Source organism: Giraffa tippelskirchi, chromosome 11, assembly GCF_054371585.1.
Source record: "Giraffa tippelskirchi isolate mGirTip1 chromosome 11, T2T-mGirTip1v1.2.pri, whole genome shotgun sequence".
Classification (NCBI taxonomy): domain Eukaryota; kingdom Metazoa; phylum Chordata; class Mammalia; order Artiodactyla; family Giraffidae; genus Giraffa; species Giraffa tippelskirchi.
The window spans coordinates 121,343,620-121,371,076 of NC_137285.1; the positions used below are offsets into that span (position 1 = coordinate 121,343,620).

General features: G+C 35.8%; 1 protein-coding gene and 2 pseudogenes across 1 annotated transcript; all 3 read left to right on the forward strand.

Moving 5' to 3' along the window:
• The first annotated feature begins 4,018 nt into the window (after window positions 1-4,018).
• On the forward strand, window positions 4,019-4,861 carry LOC145525271 (olfactory receptor 52A5-like; annotated as a pseudogene).
• Window positions 4,862-13,155: 8,294 nt separating this feature from the next.
• Window positions 13,156-14,079, forward strand: LOC145525272 (olfactory receptor 52A1-like; annotated as a pseudogene).
• A 5,019-nt stretch (window positions 14,080-19,098) lies between these two features.
• LOC145525273 (olfactory receptor 52A5-like) lies at window positions 19,099-24,233 on the forward strand. Its single transcript, XM_081538075.1, has one exon. It carries the CDS (start codon window positions 23,280-23,282, stop codon window positions 24,231-24,233), a length of 954 nt encoding a protein of 317 aa, XP_081394201.1. The 5' UTR covers window positions 19,099-23,279.
• Window positions 24,234-27,457: the final 3,224 nt, after the last annotated feature.

Consider the following 27,457-nt stretch of genomic DNA (forward strand, 5'->3'; position numbering starts at 1 on the left):
TGGTTTATTATTTTTATAAATAAGTACCATTGACTTGTTTTATCCTCTCTTGGGGCACTGTCTTCTTTTAGGAATTTTTAAAAGGAGAATCATTTTGGTTCCCAGTTCCAAAGTGAAAGCAAAGTTTAAGAATTTCTTTTCTAGAGACACAAACACTGTTACATAATTAATCTTGTATATTCTGAACCATAAGATGCTTTTCTTTTTTTCACCCTTTTCGCAGGTGAACCTAAAAACTCACCAGGAATTTGTGAAAACCAATTGTCCAGGTACATCAAGTACTACGAAATATTCATCTTCACTAGCTGAAACAGCAAAAAGATTCCGACTCTATTACTTCTATGAGTATTACCACAGGTGATATCTGGTAAGTCTTTGGGCTTGAAACTGCACTGAGTGTGGGGAAATGGAGAACACAAATACCATGTGATCCAATAAAATGCCAAGATGATTTTAAAATATCTGTAGAATCTTACAGTAGTTGAGTGTTCAAACACTAGGAAGACTTAGTCTCCTGATTTCCAGAATATTTCTAAATCAGTTAATGACATGATAGGTGTTACATTTCAATGAGGTTGACAACTGGAAAGACCTCTAGAGAATATTCTGGGCAGATAAATGGATGAAAAGCTTATTTGTTAACAGGTTAGCAAATAATACCCATTTAGACCAGGAAAGATTCATGGGGAATGAGGCCCTTCAAGTCATTCATGTGACATGCTCATCAGGTATCTAAAGTTATGGGAAGGAGAGGATGAACTTCTATGGATTAATATCTGGCATTTAGTGACAGAAAAATACATTTTATGTTTTTTAAAAATTATTAACATGAACTAAGTCATTGATTTCTCGTAATTGCATTAGAATGTATTTCTATCTGTGAACATTGTTTTGGCAATAAAAAAATGGAGACGATTTGAAGTTAAGTTCTATAATGGGCTGTAGATTGTGCAAACTAAGTAGTGGCATCCAGGATTTAAACTCTCTTGACTGATTTCAGATCCTGTGCAATAAATCATCATGATCCATGGTTGATGGTATTTTTGGAAGATAGATTCTGGATTTTTATAAAAAATTAAGAAGGAGACATTTTGGTACTCAATGTAAAGACAGTCTATGTGATATTTGGAGCTCCTGCCATGTGGCAAGCTATCTCAGAAAACAGTTCTCTATCAGCGGAGGACTTGAGCTCAATGGGGGAATGTCAGCGAATTCATAGAGGGAGAATATTTGTGAGATGTTCGTAGTTTGGATTTAAATCCCCCAAATTCCTGAAAACTTTTATTGTAATCAGTCTGAGTAGAATTAGACCTGTAAGTAACACTAGTGTTTCAAGGTTTATTCTACACGTGAGATAATGTTATTTCCATGGCCTATGAATTTTAAGAAAGGAAAGTATCTTTCTTCCCTCTTTTAAACATATAGACGTATATAGTCTACCTTGTCTTTTGAACATTAGCGCTGTAATTCTTCAATCCAAAGCATTTTTATCCTCATTTTCCTCAATTTCCCAATGTTAGGTAATTAAGCCTCACATAGTCTGCTTCTGTGTTACTCCTCTGGTATCGTGACACCATTCACTTACTATCACACGTATCTTCCCATCTTTATTTCCTTATGCTTAGCTTTCATTCCTTTAAGCCATTCATCAAGATGCTATCAAATTGAACTTTTAAAAGGGAAAAGAGCTCACTTGCCACCTGAAATTTTGGAAGTATGCTTACAATAGTAACTTTACATTTGATATTCTCCCTGTTTCAATACCATCTACAATCATCATTTCTGCTTAAGACTCAATTTTTCTGTGAAAGTTATTAATTGATTCACAGTTTCACCATGTTTCATTTATGTAACTTTGTACTAATTCTTTCTTTTTGGACTGTATTTCCTCATCTCCTTTATCTGGCTAATACTTATTGAACAATGACTCACAATGATAGCCAGATTTATTCTGTTCATTTTGATTAGAAGTACATAAATATTAATTCTCATTCAATAAAAGGTTATTTTTTCCCAATGTTTAGACTCTAGAATAACAGCTAGCTAACAGGAGTGATGTACCTCACCTCTCATCTCTGGGGGATACTAGGCAATGTGTGAAGACATTTTTGTTTATCATGACAAGAGAAGGCAACTGTCATCTAATGCGTAGGATCTAAGAATGCTGCTAAAATTTCTACAATATAGAAAGTTGGCCCATGACACAAAATTTATCTGATCTAAATTACCAGTTTTGCTGTGAATGAGATTCAGCCTTAGAAGAATATCAGTTAGGTAAGGTAAAAAACATAAAATAATTTAAAACATTTAAATATCTTATTAGATTAATTGCATGTTTATATATATTTGTTGTTTAGTCACTAAATAGTGCCCAGTTCTTTTGTAACCCTATCGTCTGTAGTCCACTAGGCTCCTCTGTCCATGGGCTTTTTCAGGCAAGAATACTGGAGTGGACTGGTATTTCCTCTAGGGGATCTTCCCAATCCAGGGATCGGACACACATCTCCTGCATTGGCAGGTATATTCCTTACTCTGAGCCACATATTACATACATATGTAATGTATATATATGTGTGTGTGTGTATATATATATATACACATACACATACACATTAATGAATTATATATGTGTGTGTGTTTAACTAAATATTATATACTACTTTTGAATCCTAAGCATTCAACAGAGATAGAAAATTAGAAAAGAGTAGTCAAAATAGAAACAATAAGATATAGATTTCATCATGTATATACTTACATACATACATATATATATATATATCTTCTTTATCCATTTATTTATTAGACAGGTACTAAGATTATTTCCATATCTTGACTATTGTAAATATTGCTTCAGTAAACATGGATGTGCTAGGTGTGCATATATCTCTTCAATATCATGTTTTTACTTCCTTTAGACACACACAAATGTAGAATTATTGGATCATACAGTAGATCTTTTTCTGAATTTTTTAGGAACTTCCAAATTGTTTTCCATGGGGTGAACAAATTTGCATACTAACCAAAACTGTGCAAAGCTTCCCAATTCTCTCCATCTTTACTGACACTTGTTATCTGTTTTTGGAAGCTCTTTTATTGATGGAAGCTCTTTTTAAAGGTGTGAGGTGATATCTCATGATTTTGATTTGCATTTCCTGAATAATTAGTTTATTCAGCCATGAAAAAGAAGAAAATCTTGCCCATAGTAATAGACTTTGAAGATATTATGCTAAGTGAGATAAATCAGACAAAGGAAGATAAATACTGCATTATAAGATTTATATGTGAAGACTTTAAAAAGATGAACTCAGAATAAACCGGCAATTACTGAGACTGAGTGATAAGAGAACAGAGGAGATACTGTTTAAGGATGCAAATATGCAACTAGTAGATAAATAAGACCTGGAGATCTAAGGCACTGTATAGTTTTGTAGACAACATGATTGTACTATAAACATCAAACATGCTAAGTATTTAGATCTTGATTATTGCCACAATGAAAAATAAAATATGTAGTATGATAGACATGCTACCTAAAACTACAGTGGAAATCATATTGCAATCTATGAATGTATTAAATCAACATAGTGTTCACATTAAAGTTACTAAATATTATCTGTTATACATATTTCAATAATAAAGAAAAGTTATGATGGTTGTGGTTTGGTTGCTAAGTCATGTCTGACTCTTGCGACCCCATGGATTGTAGATTGCCAGGCTCCTCTGTCCATGGGATTCTCCCAGCAAGAATACTGGAGTGGGTTGCCATTTCCTTCTCCAGGGGATCTTCCCGACCCAAGGATCAAACCCAGGTCTCCCACATTGTAGGCAGACTCTTTAACAACTGGGCTACAAGGTAAGTATAACCCTAATCTAAAGTATGTTCAGATAAAATAAATGAATTTCTTCTCTTTAATTCATCAATTCTTGACAGGAATTAGAAGATGACACACCACACCACATCTTAAATCTACTAATCAAATCATTATGCTCATATTTCATATCCAACGGCTGAGTCTTCATGCCCTCTGTACTAACACTCATCGGGATTTCATTCTGTGTTATGTACCTTGTGTCTGTGATTGGGAATTTCCTAATTACAGTGATAATCAAATATGAAAACAAACTCCATAAATCCCTATATATATATAGATAGATAGATATTTTAGCCATGTTGGGAGCCACAGACATGCACTCAGCACTTGTACTCTCCCCAGTGTCAGGCATCTTCTGGTTTCAGTTGACAGAAATTTCTTTTGAAGCCTGTCTTCTACAAATGTGGCTTCTTCATTCATTCCAGGGAATTGAATCAGGTATCTTACTGGTGATGGCCCTAGATCATTAGGTGGGCATCTGTAACTCCTTAAGACATGTCAATGTCTTCTGCCAACAACTCTTGACTCACATTGGAGTTGGGGTGACACTCAGGGCTACCATTCTTATAGCACCATGCACAGAGCTTATCAAATATTGACAAAATTTACTGAACAGTAGTCATCTCCCATGCTTATTGTGAGCACATGGCCATTGTGAAGTTGGCTACAGAAGAGGTAAGGATCAATAAGATACATGGTCTATTTGTTGCCTTCTGTGTCTTAGGATTTGACATAATCTTTATGTTGTTTTATATTCAAATCTTTATCACTATCTTTCAATTTTTCCTGAAGCAGGAAAGATTCAAAGCCTTTAATACATTCATCACCCACATTTGTGTCTTCCTACAGCTCTATCTCCCTGCCTTCTCTTTCTTTACACACAGGCTTGGTTTTTACATACTGCCATATGTTCACATCCTCTTATCTAAACTTTACCTGTAGTTACACCTTTTATCAACCCAATCATCTATGGAGTGAAAACCAAATAAATCTGTGACCATGTATTAACAATATTTGTATACCCCAAATATCTTGATCACTAGTGGGTATTTCTAAAGAGAATTTAGGTTAGTTCTAAGTAGAAATTTCAATACGATAAAAGATAGATATTGTACAAACTTCTTTGTTCAAAAAAATACTTTAAATCTCAGATGGTCATAATTGAAGGGGATATTTATTTACAAATCATCAAATACTTAAAACTTTAGCTTACTACTCTTAGAAGAAGTAAAATTCGTTTAGGTTCATATTTTAAATTGTTGCCATTATTCTTCTGATTTTAGACTAGGCTTCCATTGTGGCTTAGCTGGTAAAGAATCTGCCTGCAATGCGGGAGACCTGGGTTTGACACCTGGTTGGGAAGATCCCCTGGAGAAGGGAAAGGCTACCTACTCCAGTATTCTGGCCTGGAGAATTCCATGGACTGTATAGGCCATGGGGTCGCAAAGAGTCGGACACAACCAAGTGACTTTAACTTTCACTTGGGGCTTCCCTCCTAACTCGGTAAAGAATCTGCCTGCAATGCAGGAGACCCTGGTTAGATTCCTGGGTCGGGAAGATCTGCTGGAGAAGGGATAGGTTACCCACTCCAATATTCTTGGGCTTCCATTGTGGCTCAGCTGGTAAAGAATCTGCCTGCAATACGGGAGACCTGCGTTTGACCCCTGGGTTGGGAAGATCCCCTGGAGAAGGGAAAGGCTACCCACTCTAGTATTCTGGCTTAGAGAATTCCATCCAACACTACTGAGTGACTTTCACTTTAAAACAGAGAGCATTCTCTCTAACAACACTTAAACCTGCATAGATAAGGAATGGCAGAAAACAGCAGTTGATTCCAGATAAATTCCGAAGACCATGCCACACTTTAATATTGGGTGGGCCAAAAGAATTGTTCAGTTTTTTCATCAGATTGTATGAAAAAATCCAAATGAACTTTTTAGCCAACCCAATATCTCAACATGTTAACCCAACACATAGTTGTAATTCTGGCCATGTCTCACTTTCTAATATCTACTTCTGAATCTATATTTTCAAAAAACTTAATCACATCTATTTATAGATGTGTCTATTTATAGATGTCTGCTTTTTATAAAATACTAATACACATAAAAATAATATAAAATCAATAATATCAATATCAGCAACACAAAAAACTGTATATTATCAAGTAGAGTCTGTAAACATTGAATATTTTGCATAAGATAGTAAAAAAATTGATTAAAATTAATAAGGTCTATTCACAATTGTTGTTGTTGTTGTTGTTGTTCAGTCACTCGGTCATGTCCAACTCTTTGTGACTCCATGGATTGCAGCACATCAGGCTTCCCTGTCCATCAGCAACTCCTGGAGTTTGCTCAAACTCATGCCCATCGAGTTGGTGATGACATAAAACCATCTCATCCTCTGTCGTCCCTTTCTCCTCTTGTCTTCAATCTTTACCAGCAACAGGGTCTTTTCTAACGAGTCAATTCTTCACATCAGGTGGCCAAAATATTGGAGGTTCAGTTTCAGTATCAGTCCTTCCAATGAATATTCAGGATTGATTTCCTCTAAAATTGACTGGTTTGATCTCCTTCCAGTCCAAGGGACTCTAAAAGTCTTCTCCAATACCACAGTTCAAAAGCATCAGTTCTTCGGTTCTTAGTCTTCTTTATGATCCAACTCTCACATCCATACATGACAAATGGAAAAACCATAGCTTTGACTATATGGATCTTTGTTTGCAAAGTAATGTTTCTGCTTTTTAATACACTGTCTAGGTTTGTCATAGCTTTTCTTCCAAAGAGCAAGTATCTTTTAATTTCATGGCTGCAGTCACCATCGGCAGTGATTTTTGGAGTCCAAGAAAATAAAATTTATCACTGTTTCCAATGTTTCCCCATCTATTTGCCATGAACTGATGGGACCAGGTGCCATGATCTTCGATTTTGAATGTGGAATTTTAAGTCAACTTTTTCACTCTCCTTTTTCACTTTCATCAAGAGGCTCTTTAGTTCCTCTTTGCTTTCTGCCATAAAGGTGGTGTCATCTGCATATCTGAGGTTATTGATATTTCTCCCATCAATCTTAATTCTGGCTTGTGCTTCATCCAGCCCAGCATTTCACATAATGTACTCTGCATATGTTAAATAAGCAGGATGACACCATACAGCCTTGAGGTACTCCTTTCCCAATCTGGAACCAGTTCGTTGTTCTATGTCTGATTATAATAGTTGCTTCGTAACCTGCATACAGATTTCTCAGGAGGCAGGTCAGGTGGTCTGGCATTCCCATCTCTTGAAGAATTATGCACAGTTTGTTGTGATTCACACAGTCAAAGGCTTTAATATAGTCAATGAAGCAGAAGTAGGTGTTTTCTGGAATTCTCTTGCTTTTTCTATGATCCAATGGATATTGGCAATTTGATCTCTGGTTCCTCTGCCTTTTCTAAATCCAGCTTGAACATCTGGAAATTCTTGGTTCATGTACTGTTGAAGCCTAGCTTAGAGAATTTTGAGCATTGCTTTACTAGCATGTGAAATGAGTGCAATTGTGTTTGAACGTTCTTTGGCTTTGCCTTTCTTTGGAATTGGGATGAAAACTGATCTTTTCCAGTCCCGTTGCCACTGCTAAGTTTTCCAAATTTGCTGGCACATTGAGTGCAACACTTTAACAGCATCATCTTTTAGGATTTGAAATAGCTCAACTTGGATTCTACCACCTCCACTAGCTTTGTTTGTAGTGATCCTTCCTAAGGCCCACTTGACTTTGCACTCCAGGATATCTGACTCTAGGTGAGTAATCACACCCTCATGGTTTTCTGGGTCATTATCTCATTTGTATAGTTCTTCTGTGTATTCTTGCCACCTTTTCTTAATATCTGTTAATATCTGTTAGTATCTTTTCTGTTAGGTCCATACCATTTCTGTCCTTTATTGTGCCCATTGTTGCATGAAGTGTTCCCTTGGTATCTCTAATTTTCTTGAAGAGATTTCTGGCCTTTCCCATTCTATTGTTTTCCTCTATTTCTTTGCATTGATTACTTAAGAAGGCTTTCTTATCTCTCTTTGGTATTGTTTGGAACTCTGCATTCAGATGGCTATATCTTTTCTTTTCTCCTTTGCCTTTCACTTCTCTTCTTTTCTCAGCTATTTGTAAGTCCTCCTCAAACAACCATTTTGCCTTGCAGTTCTTTTTCTTGGAGATGGTTTTGATCACTGCCTCCCATACAATGTTATGAACCTCCGTCCATAGTTCTTCAGACACTCTGTCTGTGAGATCTAATCTCTTGAATCAATTTGTCACTTCCACTCTATAATCATAAGGGATTTGATTTAGGTCATAACTGAATGTCCTACTGGTTTTTCCCTACTTTCTTCAATTTAAGTCTGAATTTTACAATTAGGGGTTCATGATCTGAGCTGCATTGAGCTCCCAGTCTTGTTTTTGCTAACTGTATAGATTAAGAACTAAAATAGCATCCATAGTTAATTAGAACAGACCCTTCAAGAGGCATACATTTTAATACTTTTACCCAGTTTGAGTTTCACCTATATTTGAATGTTTGCTATAGAACTGAAAATATCAACAAATAAATTCCACTGTATTTAAAAATCAGCTACTGCATGTATCTATAGGAAAGTAACTGTGTCTAATTTACACTTGTATTAATAATACATGGGCTTCCCTGGTGGCTCAGCTGGTGAAGAATCTGTCTGCAATGTAAGAGACAAAGATTCCATCCCTGGGTTGGAAAGATCCCATGGAGAAGGGAATTGCTCACTCTAGTATTCTTGCCTGGAGAATTTCATGGACAGAGGAGATTAACAGGTGGCAGTCCATGGGGTCTCAAAGAATTGGACATGACTGAGCGACTAACACTGACAATATATAGGATAATTCCTGAGACTTTTTAGAACGTCAGTAAAAATGGTATTGTATAATGAAAAATTCAGACATTTCTTTGGTGTTTATCAATGGTATTCAAGAGCAACTAACCTGGAGGCTTTAAAGTAACATGTAGCACCAACTTACAGAGAATTAGTGTACTAGAGAGTTTATTCCAATATTATTAATGTAAACAATGATGGTTACCTTCCCTGGTGGCACTAGTTGTAAAGAACCCATCTGCCAATGCAAGAGACTTAAGAGCTGAGGGTTCAGTCCTTGGGTAGGGAAGATTCCTTGGTGGAGGGCATGGCAACCCACTCTAGTATTCTTGCCTGGAGAATCCCATGGACCAAAGAGTCTTGTGGGCTATAGTCCATGGGGTTGCAAAGAGTCGGACACGACTGAAGCGATTTAGCATGGCACAACATGGCAAACTATGACAGTGCTTGAATGAATCAGTATATCATCTTAAAATAAAGTAAGGCCTTCAATCAAAGCTGTAATGTGATAAAATGACTTCTAAAACAAAGACTTCAGGTTTTTTTTTATTAATTTATTTATTTTAATTGGAGGCTAATTACTTTACAATAGTGTAGTGTTTTTTGCCTTCAGATGTTTTTTTCAGTCTGTGCTATTCCTCTGCCCACACAACTTCATCTTCTCAGAATTTTGTCTCTGAGAGATTAAATTTAAATTTTCTTCAATCAACCTTTAGACTGAAGACTAAGAATTTTTAAGAAAAACCTAGTACACAGGGAGAGACATCTGGTCACTAATTTTAGACTGATTCTTAGTTCTAGAAAGAAATAATCCAAACAAAATTCCACTTTAATAAAAGGAAGAGAGCATATTATTAAAGATGTGTAGGTAGAATAAAATTTGGAATGACTTCTTATTAATTAACACAGAAATGGAAATGAACCATAATGTATTTGGGTTTAATAAAATTTTGTAACATGAATTATATGAAGCAAGACATGAAAAATAGCATGTAAGAAGGAATAAAAAAATGTATTAATGGATAATCAGACATACATAACAGATATATAACTAAATAAACAGCAAAAATTGACTATATATTTTCTACTGTATTATCATAGGATTTAAGATTTAAGAACACACATAGGCTAAAGTGAAGGCAGAGAGGAAGAAATTTCAAGACAGTGGTAAACAAAAGGAGGCAAGACTGGGCATAATTTTATTAGTCAAAACAGGCTTTTAATTAAAACTGTCACTGAGAATTCCCTGGTGGTCCAATTGTTAGGACTCTGCACTTTCACTACCATGAACCTGGGTTTGATTCTGGTAGGGGAACGAAGATTCTGAAAACCTTGCAGGAAGACCAAAAAAAAAAAAAAAAAGGTCACAAAAAGCAAGTTAGTTAGTGTTAGTTGCTCAGTTGTGTCTGAGTCTTTGAAATCCTCCAGGCTCCTCTGTCCATGGAATTCTCCAGGCAAGAATACTGGAGTGGGTTGCCATTCCCTTCTCCAGAGAATCTTCCCAATCCAAGGATTGAACCTGGGCCTCCTGCATTGCAGGCAGATTCTTTACCATCTGAGCCACCAGGGAAGCAAAACATCACATAATATTAGAAGAGTGAATTCACCTTGAAAATGGATTACATGTACTAGACAACCCATATATATGAAGCAAGCTAAAGGGAGAAGTAGACAGCAGTACAAATATAGTAGGAGAGTTCAGTATACCATTTTAAGTAATGGATAGGACATGCAATTCATATCAGAATTTGCCTCATTGAAAGGAAATGTCACAGAATACTTACTTAAATAGAATTCACTGGGGTAGAACATGTTTATATTTAAATAGACTTTTAGACTTATTTGCAAATGAGGGCAACAGAAATGGAACTCAGCCTAAAAAAAAAAATGCTGTGTATAATCTCTGTACTTAGCCTGTGGAAAAAAAGGAAAAGGAAGAACAAGGAGGTATGTGCAAGATTTAGTAATGACTTCAGGAATATTAGGTGTAGATAACCCAAGTGGGTATAATTAAAAACTCCTGGACCTCTTGTAGTTTAGCTAGTGGCTAATAAATCCCTTATTTCATGTTCATAACTCCTCCTTCTCCACAAATCCATTAGGAAACATTAAAATTGGTGGCTAGAAGCTTTCTTCTTCTAGTCAAGCTTGATACCTTAATGCCATGCCCCAGAATAACATACATCTTGTTTTGAGATTTATTGGAGAATGAACACAGAAACATGATCTCAGACAGCCTGATAAAAGATGAATATCTGTATTGCAGAAACAACAGAAAAGTATGAAAGATTGTCCCAGAGAGGTGAACTCATTGCAAATGGCCCCAGCACCACATGGATTAGAGTTCCTGACATTGATTAGGTGGTGTGACAGAGGGTGTAGATGAAAAGAAGAGGCACTGTAGGCCAGCATGTAAAGGAATGAGACTGCAATCTCAGGAGAAGGAATGGGTTGATTAGCAATGAGGAATGTTTATATGAAGAATTGGCATTACTTTTCAGATATCAGGCAGGAGCAGCCATGGCTCCCCACAGCAATTGACAAGTAAGTCCTACTTAGTAGTAATGAATTCCTAAGTTTACTCCTATATTAGTTACCAACTTTTTCAATAATAATCACTCCATCCCATCAGTCCTGTACTCACTTACGTACATCCGCCTGCTATCCTATTGTCTATACTGTCATATGATGCTCACATGTCAGTTTCTTATCTTTGAATAAGTCAGATACTGTGTTCATACTTAAAGGAGTCCTATTCTCATTCTGATCTTTTCTGAAGAAAAACTTTGCCCTTATTAGAAGGAGTCAGCCATCTATGGATCAGAGAGTCACTGAACTAAGTATTGGGGATCAAATATGCCAAAAGCAAAGTAGCTAATTCTATTCACTGACTGAGTCTATTCTAACTATATGTCAGCTGATACAGGGTTCCTGTCATAAAATGGCCCAGCTGACTTCATTTTTTTTTAATTTATCTATTTTTTAACTTTACAATAGTATACTAACTCATATATATGGTATTTAGTTAATCAGTAAAGATAACCCTGTATGTGAGACATCAAAAGAGACACAGAACAGTATTATGGACTCTGTGGGAGAGAGCAAGGGTGGGATGATATGGGAGAATGGCATTGAAACATGTAAATTATCATACGTGAAATGAATCTCCAGTCCAGGTTCGATGCTGACTTCATTTTTTCACTTGGTGTTTATCAGCATAAATCATGGCTGTCCCTGCATTTCTGGTATGTTTTCTAATATTCAATATTGTTGATAGTTCAGTATCCTGTTAACTGATAGAACTTGCTGATATAAAGTAACTAGTTCTATATTTGACTCCTTTTGAGAAACCTGTTCTTTCATTGTTTATTTTCTTACCAATCTAATCTTTTATCCTTGAGCTTAAAAAATTATTCATCTTCCAAATTATGTACATTTCATTAAGAATTAATGAGCCCAAATTGAACTAATCTCATTATCATGGGGGTGATGACCACTGTAAACCAAAGAAATTAGCCTCGATTTGGCCAAGTTACCCACGTACTCATTTTCCCATATCCAGTAGTTATCAAGAATGGGTCCTCCTGTCCCTATTATTTCTGCGGCTGATTTTCTTAAATCCTAGAGATTCCTCCTTCTGTACTAATATGTATTTCAGCATTGCAACTATTTTGAGAATAGAACCATTTTAAAGATTTCAGGTGAAGAAATATAAGCAAAATATAGGCAAACCAAGAAACTTTGACCCAGGCTTGCCAAAAATATGTGCATTTCAATGATCTTTTCTTGCTCTTATTTTACATTTTTTTGAAAAGTCATCCAGTCTCTTACAGAAGAAATAACATAGATAAATATGTAAGTATATTATTCTCATTGATGACAAATGTATCTTTTTCTCTATTTTCTTTCATGGGGAGTCTTTTACATTAAATTATGCATCAGAGTCTGAGAACCTATTGGTCCAAACTGATTGTATCTGATTTAAAGACAATTAAGAATTAACAGAGTGCTTGAGTAGTAGCTAAAGGGTACTCTATGGAGGGATTCATCAAACTCTGATTAAAATGCAATTTACAAACAAAATGAACAAGTCTAATTTTTGTGCCCACAGGTCTGGAAAGGAAATAACAGACTGGTCAGCAGTTTATTCCATTACTCATGTGATTTGGCTGGTTCTACTGCAGTTGGCTGGCAATGAACATAATGTCTTATTGTGGTACAGTGTTTGTGGATGCCCTTCCTGAACAGTGACGTGGCTTATGAATCTGTTTTTTCCCTCTAGTAATATGAATGAGTTGGATGATATGATCTCAGAGTTCAGCCATAATTCAACAATATGAAATCTTGGCGTAAAAACAGATAGACAAAAGCACTGATTAATTTCTTTTCTTTACATCAGAAGGCCCAAGGACACTATGTCCATTTCCAACATCACAGTCTTCATGTCTTCTCTGTTGACACTAATAGGGATCCCAGGCCTAGAGTCTGTGCAGTGCTGGAAATTCTTTGTCATATATCTCATTGCGGTGACCGGAAACTCCTTGCTTCTGATCATTATCAAAACAGAACACAACCTCCATCAGCCCATGTACATTTTCCTAGGCATGCTAGGAGTCACAGATATTGCTGTTAGCACCAGCATTGTGCCCAAGATGCTTTGAATCTTCTGGTTTCATGTACCAGAGATTTATTTTGACTCCTGCCTGCTTCAAATGTGCTTCACCCACACAGTTGAGTGCATAGATTCAGGCATCCTCCTGGCCATGACCCTGGACTGCTATGTAGCCATTTGTTATCCACTGAGACATGCTGCCATCTTCACCCACCAGGTAGTTATCCAAATAGCAGCTTTGGTAACACTCAGGGCTGCCATTATTGTAATCCCATCCCTAGTATTGATTAAGTGGCGATTTCAATTTTATCATACAATAGATATTTCCCACTCCTACTGTTAGCATATGGCCATTGTAAAACTGGCTGCAGATGTCAGAGTCAATGCAATCTGTGGTTTGTTTGTGGCTTTCACTGTTGGAGGGTTTGACCTTACATTCATTACATTGTCCTATGCACAGATATTTATCACAGTTTATCGTTTGCCCCGGGAGGCTAGGTTGAAAGCATTCAATACTTGCATCGCTCCCATCTGTGTCTTCCTCCAGCTCTATCTCCTTGCCTTCTTGTCCTTATTTGCACAGAGGTTTGGTTCTCACATCCCTCCTTACATCCACATCCTCTTTTCTAGCATTTACTTACTGGTCCCTCCATTTCTCAATCCACTTGTCTATGGTGCAAAGACCAAGCAGATCTGTATCCATATGGTAAAAATGTTCTGTTTATAAAATTTACCATAAATAATACTTTTAGACTTTTCCTTTTGTGCAATAGTAACAATCTTTCAAAGCAAAACAACAAAAATCCATGTTATTTGTGATTCCAGAATTTTCTAATTGTTATTTTGTACTGTTGCTATTTTTAATTTGCCAGCATGTAAATTGGTTTCCAGATTCTATTTTCCCATGAAAATTATCTGTCAGAAGGATTGTGGGCTCTACTTGGTTAATGAGAATAAGAAACATAAAACAATACAATAGTGAATGTGTGTCTTTTCCTTTGCAGAAATTATGATGTAATGAAAAATTCAGGAAGGGCTTTGTAGATGAAAATAATGTTATATTACTCAAATGGATTGTTACATATTTATGCCTACATTGTGAAAAATTATTTAAGCTTTAAAACAAATGATTTGTGTACATGTGCTAGACTTCAACATAGAGCTTTAAAACAGACTATAAATCCTTAGAAACGAAAACAAAACAAAAGATAAAAGAAAGTCTGAGGAATTCCTGTAGGTTAAAGAAGTCTAAAGAGATACGAATATTAAATGCATTGTGTTAATCCTGAATTGGATTTTGGACAGTTAGACTATTTGTCTGCAGAAGGAAATGGCAACCTACGCCAGTATTCATGCCTGGAAAATTCCATGGACAAAGGAGCCTGGTGGGCTATAGTCCATGGGGTCACAAAAGGACTGAGCAACAAACACTTCACTTTTCCTCTCTCAATCTTATGAAAAATAAAATGGTTTCTTTCTCATCTTCCATTTGCTTGGGTTTTTTGTTGCTTAGTCACTAAGTCATGTCCAACTCTTTGCGACACCATGGACTGTAGCCCGTCAAGCTACTCTGCCCATGAGATTTCCCAGGCAAGAATACTGGAGTAGGTTGCCATTTCCTTCTCCACGGGAATCCCGACCCAGAAGCTGAATACGTGTTTCCTGTGTGTCTCCTGCATTGTAAGAGGATTCTTTATTGCTGAGTCACCAGGAAAGCACCTGGCATTTTCATATAAATACTGTTGTATTTTCAACATAAAGTACCAAATCGGTTGATTCTATATCTTATTCCTAATATTACATATGCAAACATGTATTTTTTTTCCCCCTGCCTGACTGCTTTCCTGCTTTTAGATTCTAGTTAGGCATTTTCTTTAAGGAATTTAGCCATTTTCCTTATTTTTTTTTTCTCTACCCCTCCTAGTAGCACTCATGCTGTGTATAATATAGATCACATGTCTAATTTATTTGTATATTCATGACACATTCATACACATACATGACACATTTTAATTATGAATAAATACATAATGAATGGAGCATTCAGAAAATAAATGTATAAAAATTCTACCAAATTTTCATAATAAGCATTTGTTCTCAGAACAGTAATAATAATGACAATAATTTACCTGATTTCTTAATGAGGGAATGTAGAGGAAGAGGTGCTCCAAACTCAAAAAACTTAATTATTTTCACAGATATAAAATGATATTTCCTGCTTTTTAATTATTTTTAATATATTTTTAGAACAGTTTAAGGTGTTTACAAAAAAGTTGAGTAGAATGTCAAATTCCAATATAAACTTTCTCCCCAGAATAAATATTTAACAACTATATTTGAGCTTAGCTGCCATCTTGATCATTAAATCACATCACCACATTTATTTTATATATTCTAAATTTAAAAGCATATATCTAATAATTTTTTTAGTATGGTGTCTGTATACTATAATGAATCAATTTTTTTAAACTTATTGAGATATAATTTACATATCATGTAGCGCAATCTTTAAAGAGTATACGACTCTGGCTTTTGATATGTCCAAAAAATAGGACATTCATTACTATTATCAAATTCCTGGACATTTTCATCATCCCAATAAAGATATTCCATCCCCCTTAGCAGCCATGCTCCATTCTCCTGCCCTCATTTCATGGCACACATTAATTGACTTTCTGTGTCTGTGATTTCACTTCTCTGGACATCTCATGTAAGTGAAATGAAACAATATTTGACCTTTTATGACTGGCTGCTTTCGCTTAGACTAATGTTCTCAAGGTTCATTTGGATTGTAGCATAAATAAGAGTTTCATTTATCTTCATATTTGAATGATATTCTAATGCATGAGATACCTGAGTCTACTCTTGCACCAAGGAAACAGATCTCTCTCCAAATAAGCTTATCTATGATCCCTCTCTCTCTGCCTGGTAATGACATCCATTTTTACTCAGAAAATTCCACAAGGGATGTCCAGGCTTGTTTTTATTTTTCACATTTCACTTAAACTTATTTCCTTTTATTTGATTATGTGCACTGGTTTTGGGTTTTATTTTTCTGGTACAGATACTCAGCTGTGGCTGATTTCAATCTGCTGATGTGAATCACTGAGTGCCCAGGTGCGAAGACATGCACATACCCTGATCGAGGCTGAGCTGGCTTATCTGTATGTCTGCCTTCAATCCTATACCATTGCTTTTTCCAAGATGATAATGATTTTATGGCAATTTAATAAGAGGATGTGGTCAGTGAGTCTCTTAATTCAAAAAGAATAGAGCTTCTAAATAGGACGGACATAGGGCAAAACCAGTGTGATTTTAATTAAAGCCTTTAGGTAATCCAGGGTTGATAACTTCTCTCTTGTACTTTTCAGAAAATTGAAATGTTTTCCTTCCTCCTTTTGATGTTAAAGTTTAAAATCCCTATTGTGAGTCATAAACCTTGATTAAACCAAGTAAGTATAATACTTGATATAAATAACAGTTTCAGGTTGGGAAACTGATACCAATTTTAGAAGGACACTAAAATTTTTGAAAATATATACTATTTTTTCATGACCACTCTGAACATAACTGGGACAATTTGGAGCGAGATGGTTTGGAATCAGAAAAGATTTGTGTCACCAGATTTTACCGAGAAGAAGATCAGAAACTGACTGGTAACTGAGGCTCTGAGGTGAACATTCCCAGTCAGCCCCAACCATGTGCCTAAATAAGAAATATTGGTACCCCAGCTAGAATTAAATTACAAAAATACATATTTCACTTCTCTGCCAGCATGTCCATGCTGATCAATCTGAATGTCTCAAGATGTTATTGTCTACCTTTATTATTTCATTATTTTTGTAAACAAGAATCATTGATTTTTTTGTGTGGTCTTGGGGCACTGTCTTCTCTTAGGAATTTTTAAAAGGAGGTTCTTTTTATTTCCCAGCCCCAAAGGGAAACCAAAGTTTGAGAAATTTTTTTAGATGAAAAACCATTAGAGAATAAATCTTGTATGTTCTGAACATCAGTGTGCCTTTTTCATTCTTGTCTCCAGTGAACCTGAAAGCTCACCAGGGATTGGTGAAAACCAATCCCCCAGGTGCATGCTACAGTATAAACATTCATCCTTCACTGTCTGAAATGTAAGATCATTTTCTGCTTTATGGTTTCGACCTGTATCACCACAGATGATTCCTGGTAAGTCTTTGGGTTTGAAATTCTGCACTGAGTGTGGGAAATTGGAGGCCTGGTTTCATAAAAAGCATATATATATATATATACAACTTGATCCAATGTAATTCCAGGATAAAAAATATGTAATCTTACAGTAATTAAGTGATCAAACGCTCAGAAGATGTGTCCTATGCTTTTCACAGCATTTCAGAATCAATTAAGCCATGCTTGGTGACAAACTGTAAAGTGAGGCTGACAAAATGAAGGACCTTTAGAGCATAATATCCATGCTGATAGATGAATGGAAAGCTTATTTGTTAAGAGATCAGGAAATTTTACGTGTTTAGACTAGAAAAGATGAAGGAAGAAAACATACCCTTTAAGTAATTCAGAAGAAATCTTCTTTCAGATAAAATGCTCTTTTAATATCTCAAGTGATTTGTGAGAAAAAGGTAAAAGTCCATTTATTAAAAACAGGCATTTATTGACAGATCAATATATCTTATGTTTCCTTCCAAATATTTAGATGGATTATGTCGTATAATACTCATAATCACACTGTAATATGTTTCTATCCACGAATATGTCTTTAGTAATTAAGAAATTGAGACCATGTAAAGTTTCATAACTGTGTCAGATTTAAACTCTGTTGACTGACTTCAGATCCTGTGCAATTCACTGCCATGACTCGTAGCTAATGTGCATCACTGGATTGCAGATTTGGGAATTTAATAAGGAATTTAGAAGGAGCCCATTTAAGGATGTTGTATAGAAGATCTGTTTGACATTCAGAGCTGACCTGAAATGTGGCAAGCTATCTGAGAAAACAAAGGGAGTCCTCTTTCACTGGGGGACTTGAGATAGAGCTCAGTGGGTGAATGTCAGAGAGTTCATTGAGGAAAAATTCCTGAGATTGTAGGGAGTGTGGACTTAGAGCCCTGAATTCCTTAAGTCTTTTAGATCCTGAAATTCAGCTTGAATCAAAATTGGACCTGTATGTAACACTAATAATTCAAGTTTTATGCTATAAAGATGACCCAAGTATATTTACCCTGGCTTATGAATTTCAGTGTTTAAGATATCTTTCCTCTCTTTCTAAACAAACACATCTATACACACAAAGTTCCTTTCAGCTTGTCTTTTGTCATTCATTGCTATAATTCTCAACCCAAGAATACTCTTAGCCTCATCCCTTCCAATTTCTGTTACATAAAGACAATGAGTCCAACAGATTTTACATTCTTGGTATTCTTTTGCTAGACCACATCTCCTCATAATATAATGCATGGACTGTCACAAATATCTTTCTGTCTTAGTGACCCATCCAAGTCTTATCACACTGAGCTGCCATGTCTTTCAAGCCGTTCATCGAGCTGCTAGAAGATGAATTTTTTACCTTCCAAAAAACGATGATCTTAAATCCTAAAATGTTAAATCATTTGGTTTAAAATGTTAACTTCACTTTTTGTTTTCTTTCCTTTTTATTATCCATCATTTCTGCTTATGAAATATATATGAAACACATTTATTTATACACAGCCCTGCCATATCTCACGATCTTCTGTGGTTTTTGTACAAACTATTTTCTCTTTGACTGCTCCCCCATCTCTTTTATCTGCTTATGATTCCACTGAAAAATGATTCCACTTCCTAGGCAATTTATTCTCCCAATTTGATTAAAGGCACATAACCTTTAATTCTTAATCATTAAAGACTGTCGTTTTTTTTCTGCCCTGTAAGAAAACAATATTTAACAACCAAGGAAGCCTTGCTATAGAAGAATATTATTAGGACTCATGAAGTTAGTGTCAGTGAAAAAAACTAATCTAAGAAATAGGAAGGGCTACAGCATAGTAAAAAGCAAAGACATTAGTTGCTGACAAAGATCCATATAGTCAAAGCTATAGTTTTTCCAGTAGTCACGTATGTATGTGAGAGTTGGACTATAAAGAAGACTGAGAGTGAAGAATTGATGCTTTCAAACTGTGGTGTTGAAGACTCTTGAGAGTCCCTTGGACTGCAAGGAGATCAAACCAGTCCATCCTAAGGAGATCAATCTTGAATATTCATTGGAAGGACTGATGCTGAAGCTGAAGTTCCAATACTTGGCCACCTGATGCGAAGAACTGACCCATTAGAAAATACCCTGATGCTGGGAAAGACTGAAGGCAGGAGAAGAAGGGGATGACAGAGGGTGAGATGATTGGATAGCATCACTTACTCAATGGACATGAGTTTGAGCAAACTCCAGGAGACAGTGAAGGACAGGAAAGCCTGGAGTACTGAAGTCCGTGGGGTTGCAAAGAGTCAGACATGGATGAGAGACTGAACAACAACAAGAAATAGAAAATGTTATTTGAGCCAAATTGAGGATTATAACTCAGGAATAGCATCTTAAAAAGCTCTCAGAACTGTTCCCCCTATTAGAACTCAAAGCACAGTTACATAATTTTTTTGAGACAGAGAACTGTACCTTAAAAGATGTATTTTTGACAGCTTACATGATCCAGATCTGCAAGTACAAAATGGTGGGTTACTCTGAGGCCTTAGAAGATCAAGGAGTTTTAAGGAGTTGTCTTACTGGTTCCAGAAGAGTATTGCTCTTTACAGTGGAGCAGGTATGTCTGCAGATGGGGGCAGTTTGGTCAATGCATACTTCATATAAACAACGCATATTAGAGAAAGAAGGAGGCAAAAGGACAGAGGGTATGTTTTCATGTTTAAATTGTTTATCTTATGTATATAATATGAATTTTATTTCACATTAGAAATGTAAAACTATCACCTGGAAAGAAAACTACTTTAGTACTTTCTTCATAAGAGATATGATCTTTCAGACTGAAGACCTCTTGTCTATTTTACATATCTGCTTGTTTGTTTACTGTGGTCTTCTCTTGTTGCTCAACTTTCTCTAATTATTCACAATATTTACTTTTGTCGAGCTTTGACTTCCATGGTATTCAGATTCTATTGAACAAATATTCCTTATATGACCAAGTTAAATCTCTCAAATTAACATTCCAGATAAAGAGAATAGCACACATTTTTTTTTGAGAAAAATCACAGAGATTGTTGGAGTGTACGTGGAGGATATGATGTTGCAAGTGAGGTTCTATGTCAGACATGTAGCATCTGATAAACATATACTATATTGTATGTACTATAATTATGTGGTGAATTAAGAAGTTAATATAGGAGATATTTTCTTTCAGATTCTGAAGAAGAACAAACTGATTGAAATATTTAGTGTATTTTCATTAAAAACCCATCCCATCATGATTTAGTTACACTCTGATGTCTATCTCAAAATATTTACTAGATTAGATCTGTAAAATCTTGGAGGATACAAATTACCTTTTTATTTTTTCTGAGTCAATAATCCATATAATTTAGATCAAAGTATTATTAATAATAGCAGCAAGTCTTGGTTTTCACTAAAAAATAAGGTAATGAGGTCAATGGCTTCTCTGGTGGCTCAGTAACAAAGAATCCACCTGCTAGTGCAGGAGATGTGGGTTTGATCCCTGGGTCAGGAAGATCCCCTGGAGAAGAAAATGGCAACCCACTCCAATATTCGGACATGACTTGGCGACTTGAAAACAAAAACAAAATGATGCCAGTATCTTAATCCAAGGAAAATAAAGTAATTTAAAAGTTAAAAACCTTAAAAACAGAACAATACAAAACATATTTGATAAATGATCATCACTTTTTGGACATCATTTTTTGAATTCCAAGCACTCTGCACAATATAGTTACTTCATATGCCTACAATAAATAAGTTGATATTTGTTTCCCATTTTCTGCAAATAATACTTGGATTATAGTGGATGTTTAATTAACATGTATTGAATAAAATTGCTAGGAAATAAACTTCTCAAATGTGTGTAGTAGTGTTACATTCTAATTTGCAAAGCATCTATTCTGGTATATTGTATATTTGCTCAACGGAGAGATCCTGAACATAGGTCTCCAAAAGGAAAACCTTGACAGCAGATGAATAAATTTTAAGAAAAAAAAAAGCAATAAATGCTCTTGCAGTTGACCTGAGATAGGTGATAGGTATCATTTTGTGTCTCAGAGATAATCTTCCAGGGGAGAAAATTTGAAGGATAACAGAGAGGACAAGAACATGAGATTTTTCTTGTTCCAAATCTGTTGTTTTTAGGATTTCTCCTTGTCTTTATGTTTTATGCGTTGTCTTAATGGTTCCAAAAGTGAGCTGTACAATTAGTCAAAGGAAATATTTATAATTAGCAAATTCATATTTTACTTTTACTGGGGTTAAAGACACACACGTGAATATATATTATATGCCATTCAGGAAGAAATATTAGGGAATTGGTGGGAAGATCTGCTGGAGAAGGGATAGGCTATCCACGCCAGTATTCTTGGGCTTTCCTTGTGGCTCAGCTGGTAAAGAATCCTCCTGCAATGATGGAGACCTGGGTTTGATCTCTGGGTTGGGAAGATTCCCTAGAGAAGGGAGTGGCTATCTACTCTGGCCTGGAGAATTTTATGGACTGTATGGTCCATGGGGTCACAAAGAGTCAGACATGACTGAGCAACTTTCACTAGCAGGCAAGAAAAATCCTGAAGACTTTGGAAAATGATCAGACAAAGCCGCTCATAGGAGGCCCTGGAAGCATGCAGTGTTATGGGTGAAGTAATCACTGAAGGGCAGAGACTAAGAGGAATCTGCTCCTATGAAAAACAACTGTATAAAAGAAAAAAGTTTACCTGTATAGAAATTGTAGTTTCAGTGGCTATAAGATGCACAAGGCTTTAAGTAAAGGAAACATTAAATTTCATAGAGAGTTGTATGTTACTGCAAATAGTTAAGAAAAACTAAATATTCAGGCTTAATTTTATTGATAATGAATGGGAAGCATAGGAGATATAGGCTGGTACTTGAAATTGCATACAAGTGATGTGCACACAGCAGGGCATAGTGAGAAAAGATCTAAAAGGGAGATCTTCAAGCTAAGGATAAAGGGTAAATTGAAGGATGATGGAGAGGACAAGAACATGAGATTTTCCTTCAAGCTATTCTTCAAGCTAAGGATAAAGGGTAACACCCATTAATTTAAAAGTAATGGACTTATCTTATCAGAGTTTAAGAAAGGGAAGGTAAAGATGTAGAGCTTGTCTTTGGGAAAATACTGAAAATTTGAAAAATTAGATTTAAAGCAGTCTGAGAGTCTATTGCAGAGGGATCCAATCATTAAGAGACTAACCTAGAAAAAAAAAGAGTGAGTTGCAAAATGAAAAATATGCTCATTAAACTTGTTTTCTGATTATAATCAAGCAGAATGATTTGCCATTGGTATAGATCCTTCATGTCTAATCTAGGTACAGTTTAGTTCTTGAAATTCTTTACCCTGAATTAAATGAATTGTTTCCCTCAATTTTAATTGGCGGGTCATAAAGACAGCACTGAGGGTGATTAGCAAACACAAGCTAAAGGGAATTTATTTGTTCCAATAGTCAAGGACTAGAAAGAAGTTATCCAGTCCACTTAATTTTTCTCATTGAAAGTGATAAAGGCATGCAGAAACATAGAATCTGATAACTGATCATTGAAAGACATTGGGAAAAGAGATGGAAAATTAGAGAGGAGCCATTGGGACAGATAAAATGTTATCCTCCTAATCGAACTAAAGTACATTTTACTTAAATAATTTATCCTTATTTTTAATTTTTGATACTTAACAGGGAATATGAGATGAAACAGCAATATCCCTACTTGATTCTACTGACCAAATCGCCATGCTCAGACCCAATGGCTCAGTCTTCATGCCCTCTGTATTAACACTCATCGGGATTCCTGGCCTGGAGTCAGTGCAATGCTGGATTGGGATTCCATTCTGTGTCATGTACCTTATGGCAATAATTGGGAATACTCTAATTTTAGTGATAATCAAATATGAAAACAGCCTCCATAGTCCTATGTACATTTTTCTGGCCATGTTGGGGGCCACAGACATTGCACTTAGCACTTGTATTCTCCCCAAAATGTTAGGCATCTTCTGGTTTCATTTGATAGAGATTTCTTTTGAAGCCTGTCTTCTACAAATGTGGCTTCTTCACTCATTCCAGGGAATTGAATCAGGTGTCCTACTGGCGATAGCCCTAGATCGCTATGTGGCCATCTGTAATCCCTTGAGACATGCCAGCATCTTCTCCCAAAAACTCTTGACTCACATTGGGGTTGGGGTGACACTCAGGGCTGCCATACTTGGAGCACCGTGCCTGGTACTAATCAAATATCGTCTCAAATTCTACCGAACCACAGTCGTCTCCCACTCTTACTGTGAGCACATGGCCATTGTGAAGCTGGCTATTGAAGATACACGGATCAACAAGATCTATGGTCTATTTGTTGCCTTCACTATCTTAGGATTTGACATAATCTTTATCACCTTGTCCTACATTCAGATCTTTATCACTGTCTTTCAACTGCCCCAGAAGGAGGCAAGATTCAAAGCCTTTAATACATGTATCGCTCATATTTGTGTCTTCCTGCAATTCTACCTCCTTGGCTTCTTCTCTTTCTTCACACATAGGTTTGGTTCTGACATACCACCATACGTTCATATCCTTTTATCTAACCTTTACCTGTTAGTTCCACCTTTTCTCAACCCAATCGTCTATGGAGTGAAGACCAAACAAATCCGTGACCATGTGCTAACAATATTTGTTATTGTTCTTAAAACTTCTTAAAACTTCAATGAAAATGGCATTGTATAATGAACAATTTAAACATTTCCCTGTTTTTTATTAATTGTATTCAAGATCAATTAATCTGAAGGCTTTAAGATAACATATAACATTATCTTACAGAAAATCAGCATTATAGAGAGTTTAATCCAATATTACCATAAACAAAGATTATGCCTTGAATGAATTAATATATCATCTTAAAATATGAGCAAAAATCAAATCTGTCATGGGAGAAACTGACTTCCAAAAAAAGACTTCAGATCTTTCTTTACTCTTTTCTATTCCTCTGCCCATGCACCTTCATGTTCTCCCAGGATGCTGCACCGGTAGAGATCATGTTTAAATTATCTTCAATCATTCTCTAACACTGAGGATTCATAAGAGTTTTTAAGAAGAACCAAGTACACAGGGAGGGACATCTCGTCTCTAATTTTGGACTGATGCACAGTTCAAGAAAGAAATAAACCAAGGAAACATTTTACTACAATAAAGCAAATGGAGCATGTTATTAAAGATATGGAGGTAGAAGAGATTTTGAAATGACATCTTGTTGATAATGCAGAAATAAATTTGACCCATAAAGTATTTGGCTTTAAAAAGTTCTGTAAATATAAATTTTGAACCAAAACATGAAAAAAATACAGTGAGAGAAGGAATACAAAACTTGTTAATGGATAATCAGACATATGTAAAAGATATATGACTAAATAAAAACTAAATCCAACTATATACTGTCTACAAGAGAGTCAATGGATTTAAGAATTATGAACACATAGAGCCTGAAAGTAAATGCACAGAAGAAATTTCATGACAATGGCAAACAAAAGGCAGGTGTGGGGATGCTTTTATCAGACAAAATAAGCTTTTAGCTAAAATTGTAAGCAGGAATTCCCTGTCAGTCCAGTGGATAGGACTTAACACTTTCACTGCCTTGGACCAGGGGTTTGGTCCCTGGTCAGGGAACTAAGCACTTCCCAGGTGGCTCAGTGGTAAAGAATCCCCAGCCAATGCAGGAGACACAGGAGATGTGGGTTTGACCCCTGGGTTGGGAAGATTCCCAGAGGAGGAAATGGCAACCTGGCTCCAGTATTCTTGCCTGGAAAATTCCAAGGACAGAGGACCCTGTAGTCTATAGTCCATGGGGTTAGTCTATAGTCCACGGGCTATATTCCACAGGGTAGGAAAGAGTCAGACAAGACTGAGCAACTAAGCATGCATGCAGAGAAGTAAGATCTTGTAAGCTGCAGAGCACTGCAAAAAAAAAAAATTTAAAAAGTCACTTAAAAGCAAAGACATCATGTAATATTAAAAGGGAGAATTCACTATGAAAATACATTATAAATACTAGAGACCCCAAATACGTGAAGCAAGCATTAATATAACTAAAGGGAGATATACACAGCCACACAAAAATAGTAGGAGAGTTCAATATGCCACTTTCAAAAGTGAATGGAACATAAAATTCATATCAGAATTGCCTCATTAAAAGAAATAGTCACATAGAAGGAATTCTATTTAAGTAGAGTTCTTTAGCATAGAACATGTTTGCATTTAAATAGACTTATACTTATTTGTCAATGAGAACAACAAAAAAGAAACTCAGCCTATGGTGTTCTGGGACAACCCAGAGGGATGGGGTGAGGAGGGAGGTGGGAGGGGGGTTCAGGACGGTGGGACACATTATGTACCCATGGCTAATTCATCTTGATGTATGGCAAAACCATCATATTGAAAAGTAATTAGCCTCCAATTAAAATAACTGAATTAATTAAAAAAAACTCAGCCTATTAAAAATAAATCTCTGTACTTAGCCTGTGTGTGGTATGGGGGTGGAGAATGGTAAGGAATTATCTGAAAGTTGTAGCAATGCTTTCAGGGATATTAGGTGCAGAGAACCCAAGGAAGCATGATTAAAACCCCTGTGTCATTAGCTAGTGGGTAATAAATGCCTCGTTTTGTGTTTATAACTCTTCCTTCTTTACAATTCCATTAGAAAACATTAAAATCAGTAGCTAGCAGCTTTTTGTTTCAATTTAAGCTGAATAAATTGATGCTATATCCCAGAATAACACAAATGTTGTGAGTTTTACTGGAGAATAAATGCAAAAGCATTATCTCAGACAGACCTACAAAAGATGAGGGATGTCTGTATTGCAGATAAAAAAGAAAAGCATAAAAGGTTATATCAGAGATGGGCACCCATGGCAGATGGCCCAGCACCACATAATTTAAGTTTCTGATGTTGACTATGTGCAGTTACAAAGGTGCAGGTAAAAGGAAGAGGTATTTCAGGACACATTATGCAAAGGAATAAGACGAGCTGAGGAGTTCCAAGCCATGGTTGATAGTGATATGAAGATGACAGTACTCTTCTTACCTAGTTAGAGCAGAACCAACTCCCAGCAGTTGGTGAGTAAGTCTCACTACTCCCAAATTTATCTTCATAGTTTTTCATTACCAGTTTTTTCAATAATAATCACTCCATCCTTGTATTCACTTACATACTTCCCACCTGCTATTCCTCTCTCTGTATTTGTCCGATCATGTTCAAATCTTACATTAAAATTACCTCTTAATTATTTTACTTGCATTTTAGCAACATGAACCACAACTGCTTCCTGCATTATTGCCCAATTTATTGACTATTCATTGTAGGATTAGCTTCTCATGAGATTACTGACATAAAGCAACTTTATTGGAAAGTCTATGAAAGAAAGAAGTAAGCTAACTTTATTTTCTCAGGATTATAAACATTTCTCCAATGTAGTTTTAAAGATTATTTGATTGAAATTATATAACATTTAACAAGTAATGCTTTTGATCAGAAAAAAAAAAACATTAATACAATTCATGACCCAGGTTTTCATAAAAATTAGTTCTCAGTGAATGGAGAAATGATGAAAAATTCCTCAATTTCTCTGTAGTCTCTGCTCAATTATCTCTAGTGTCCCAGTGTCAGCCCTCAGTCTTCTATTTCTATTCTATGTTTAACTCCTTTTAAGGAACATATCCTTGCATTTCTTCATTTTCTATTAATTCCTTACGCATGGGTTCACAAGAATGATGCAAGTATTCCAGACTATCTATTTCATTAAGAACTGATGAGCCTAAATTAGCCAGATCTTATAGTATTGGTAACTTTGAACAGTTTAAACCCACAAAACAAGTCTCTATTCCAATCAAGTTACACATTTACGCATGTTCCTGTATCCTTGAGTCATTAA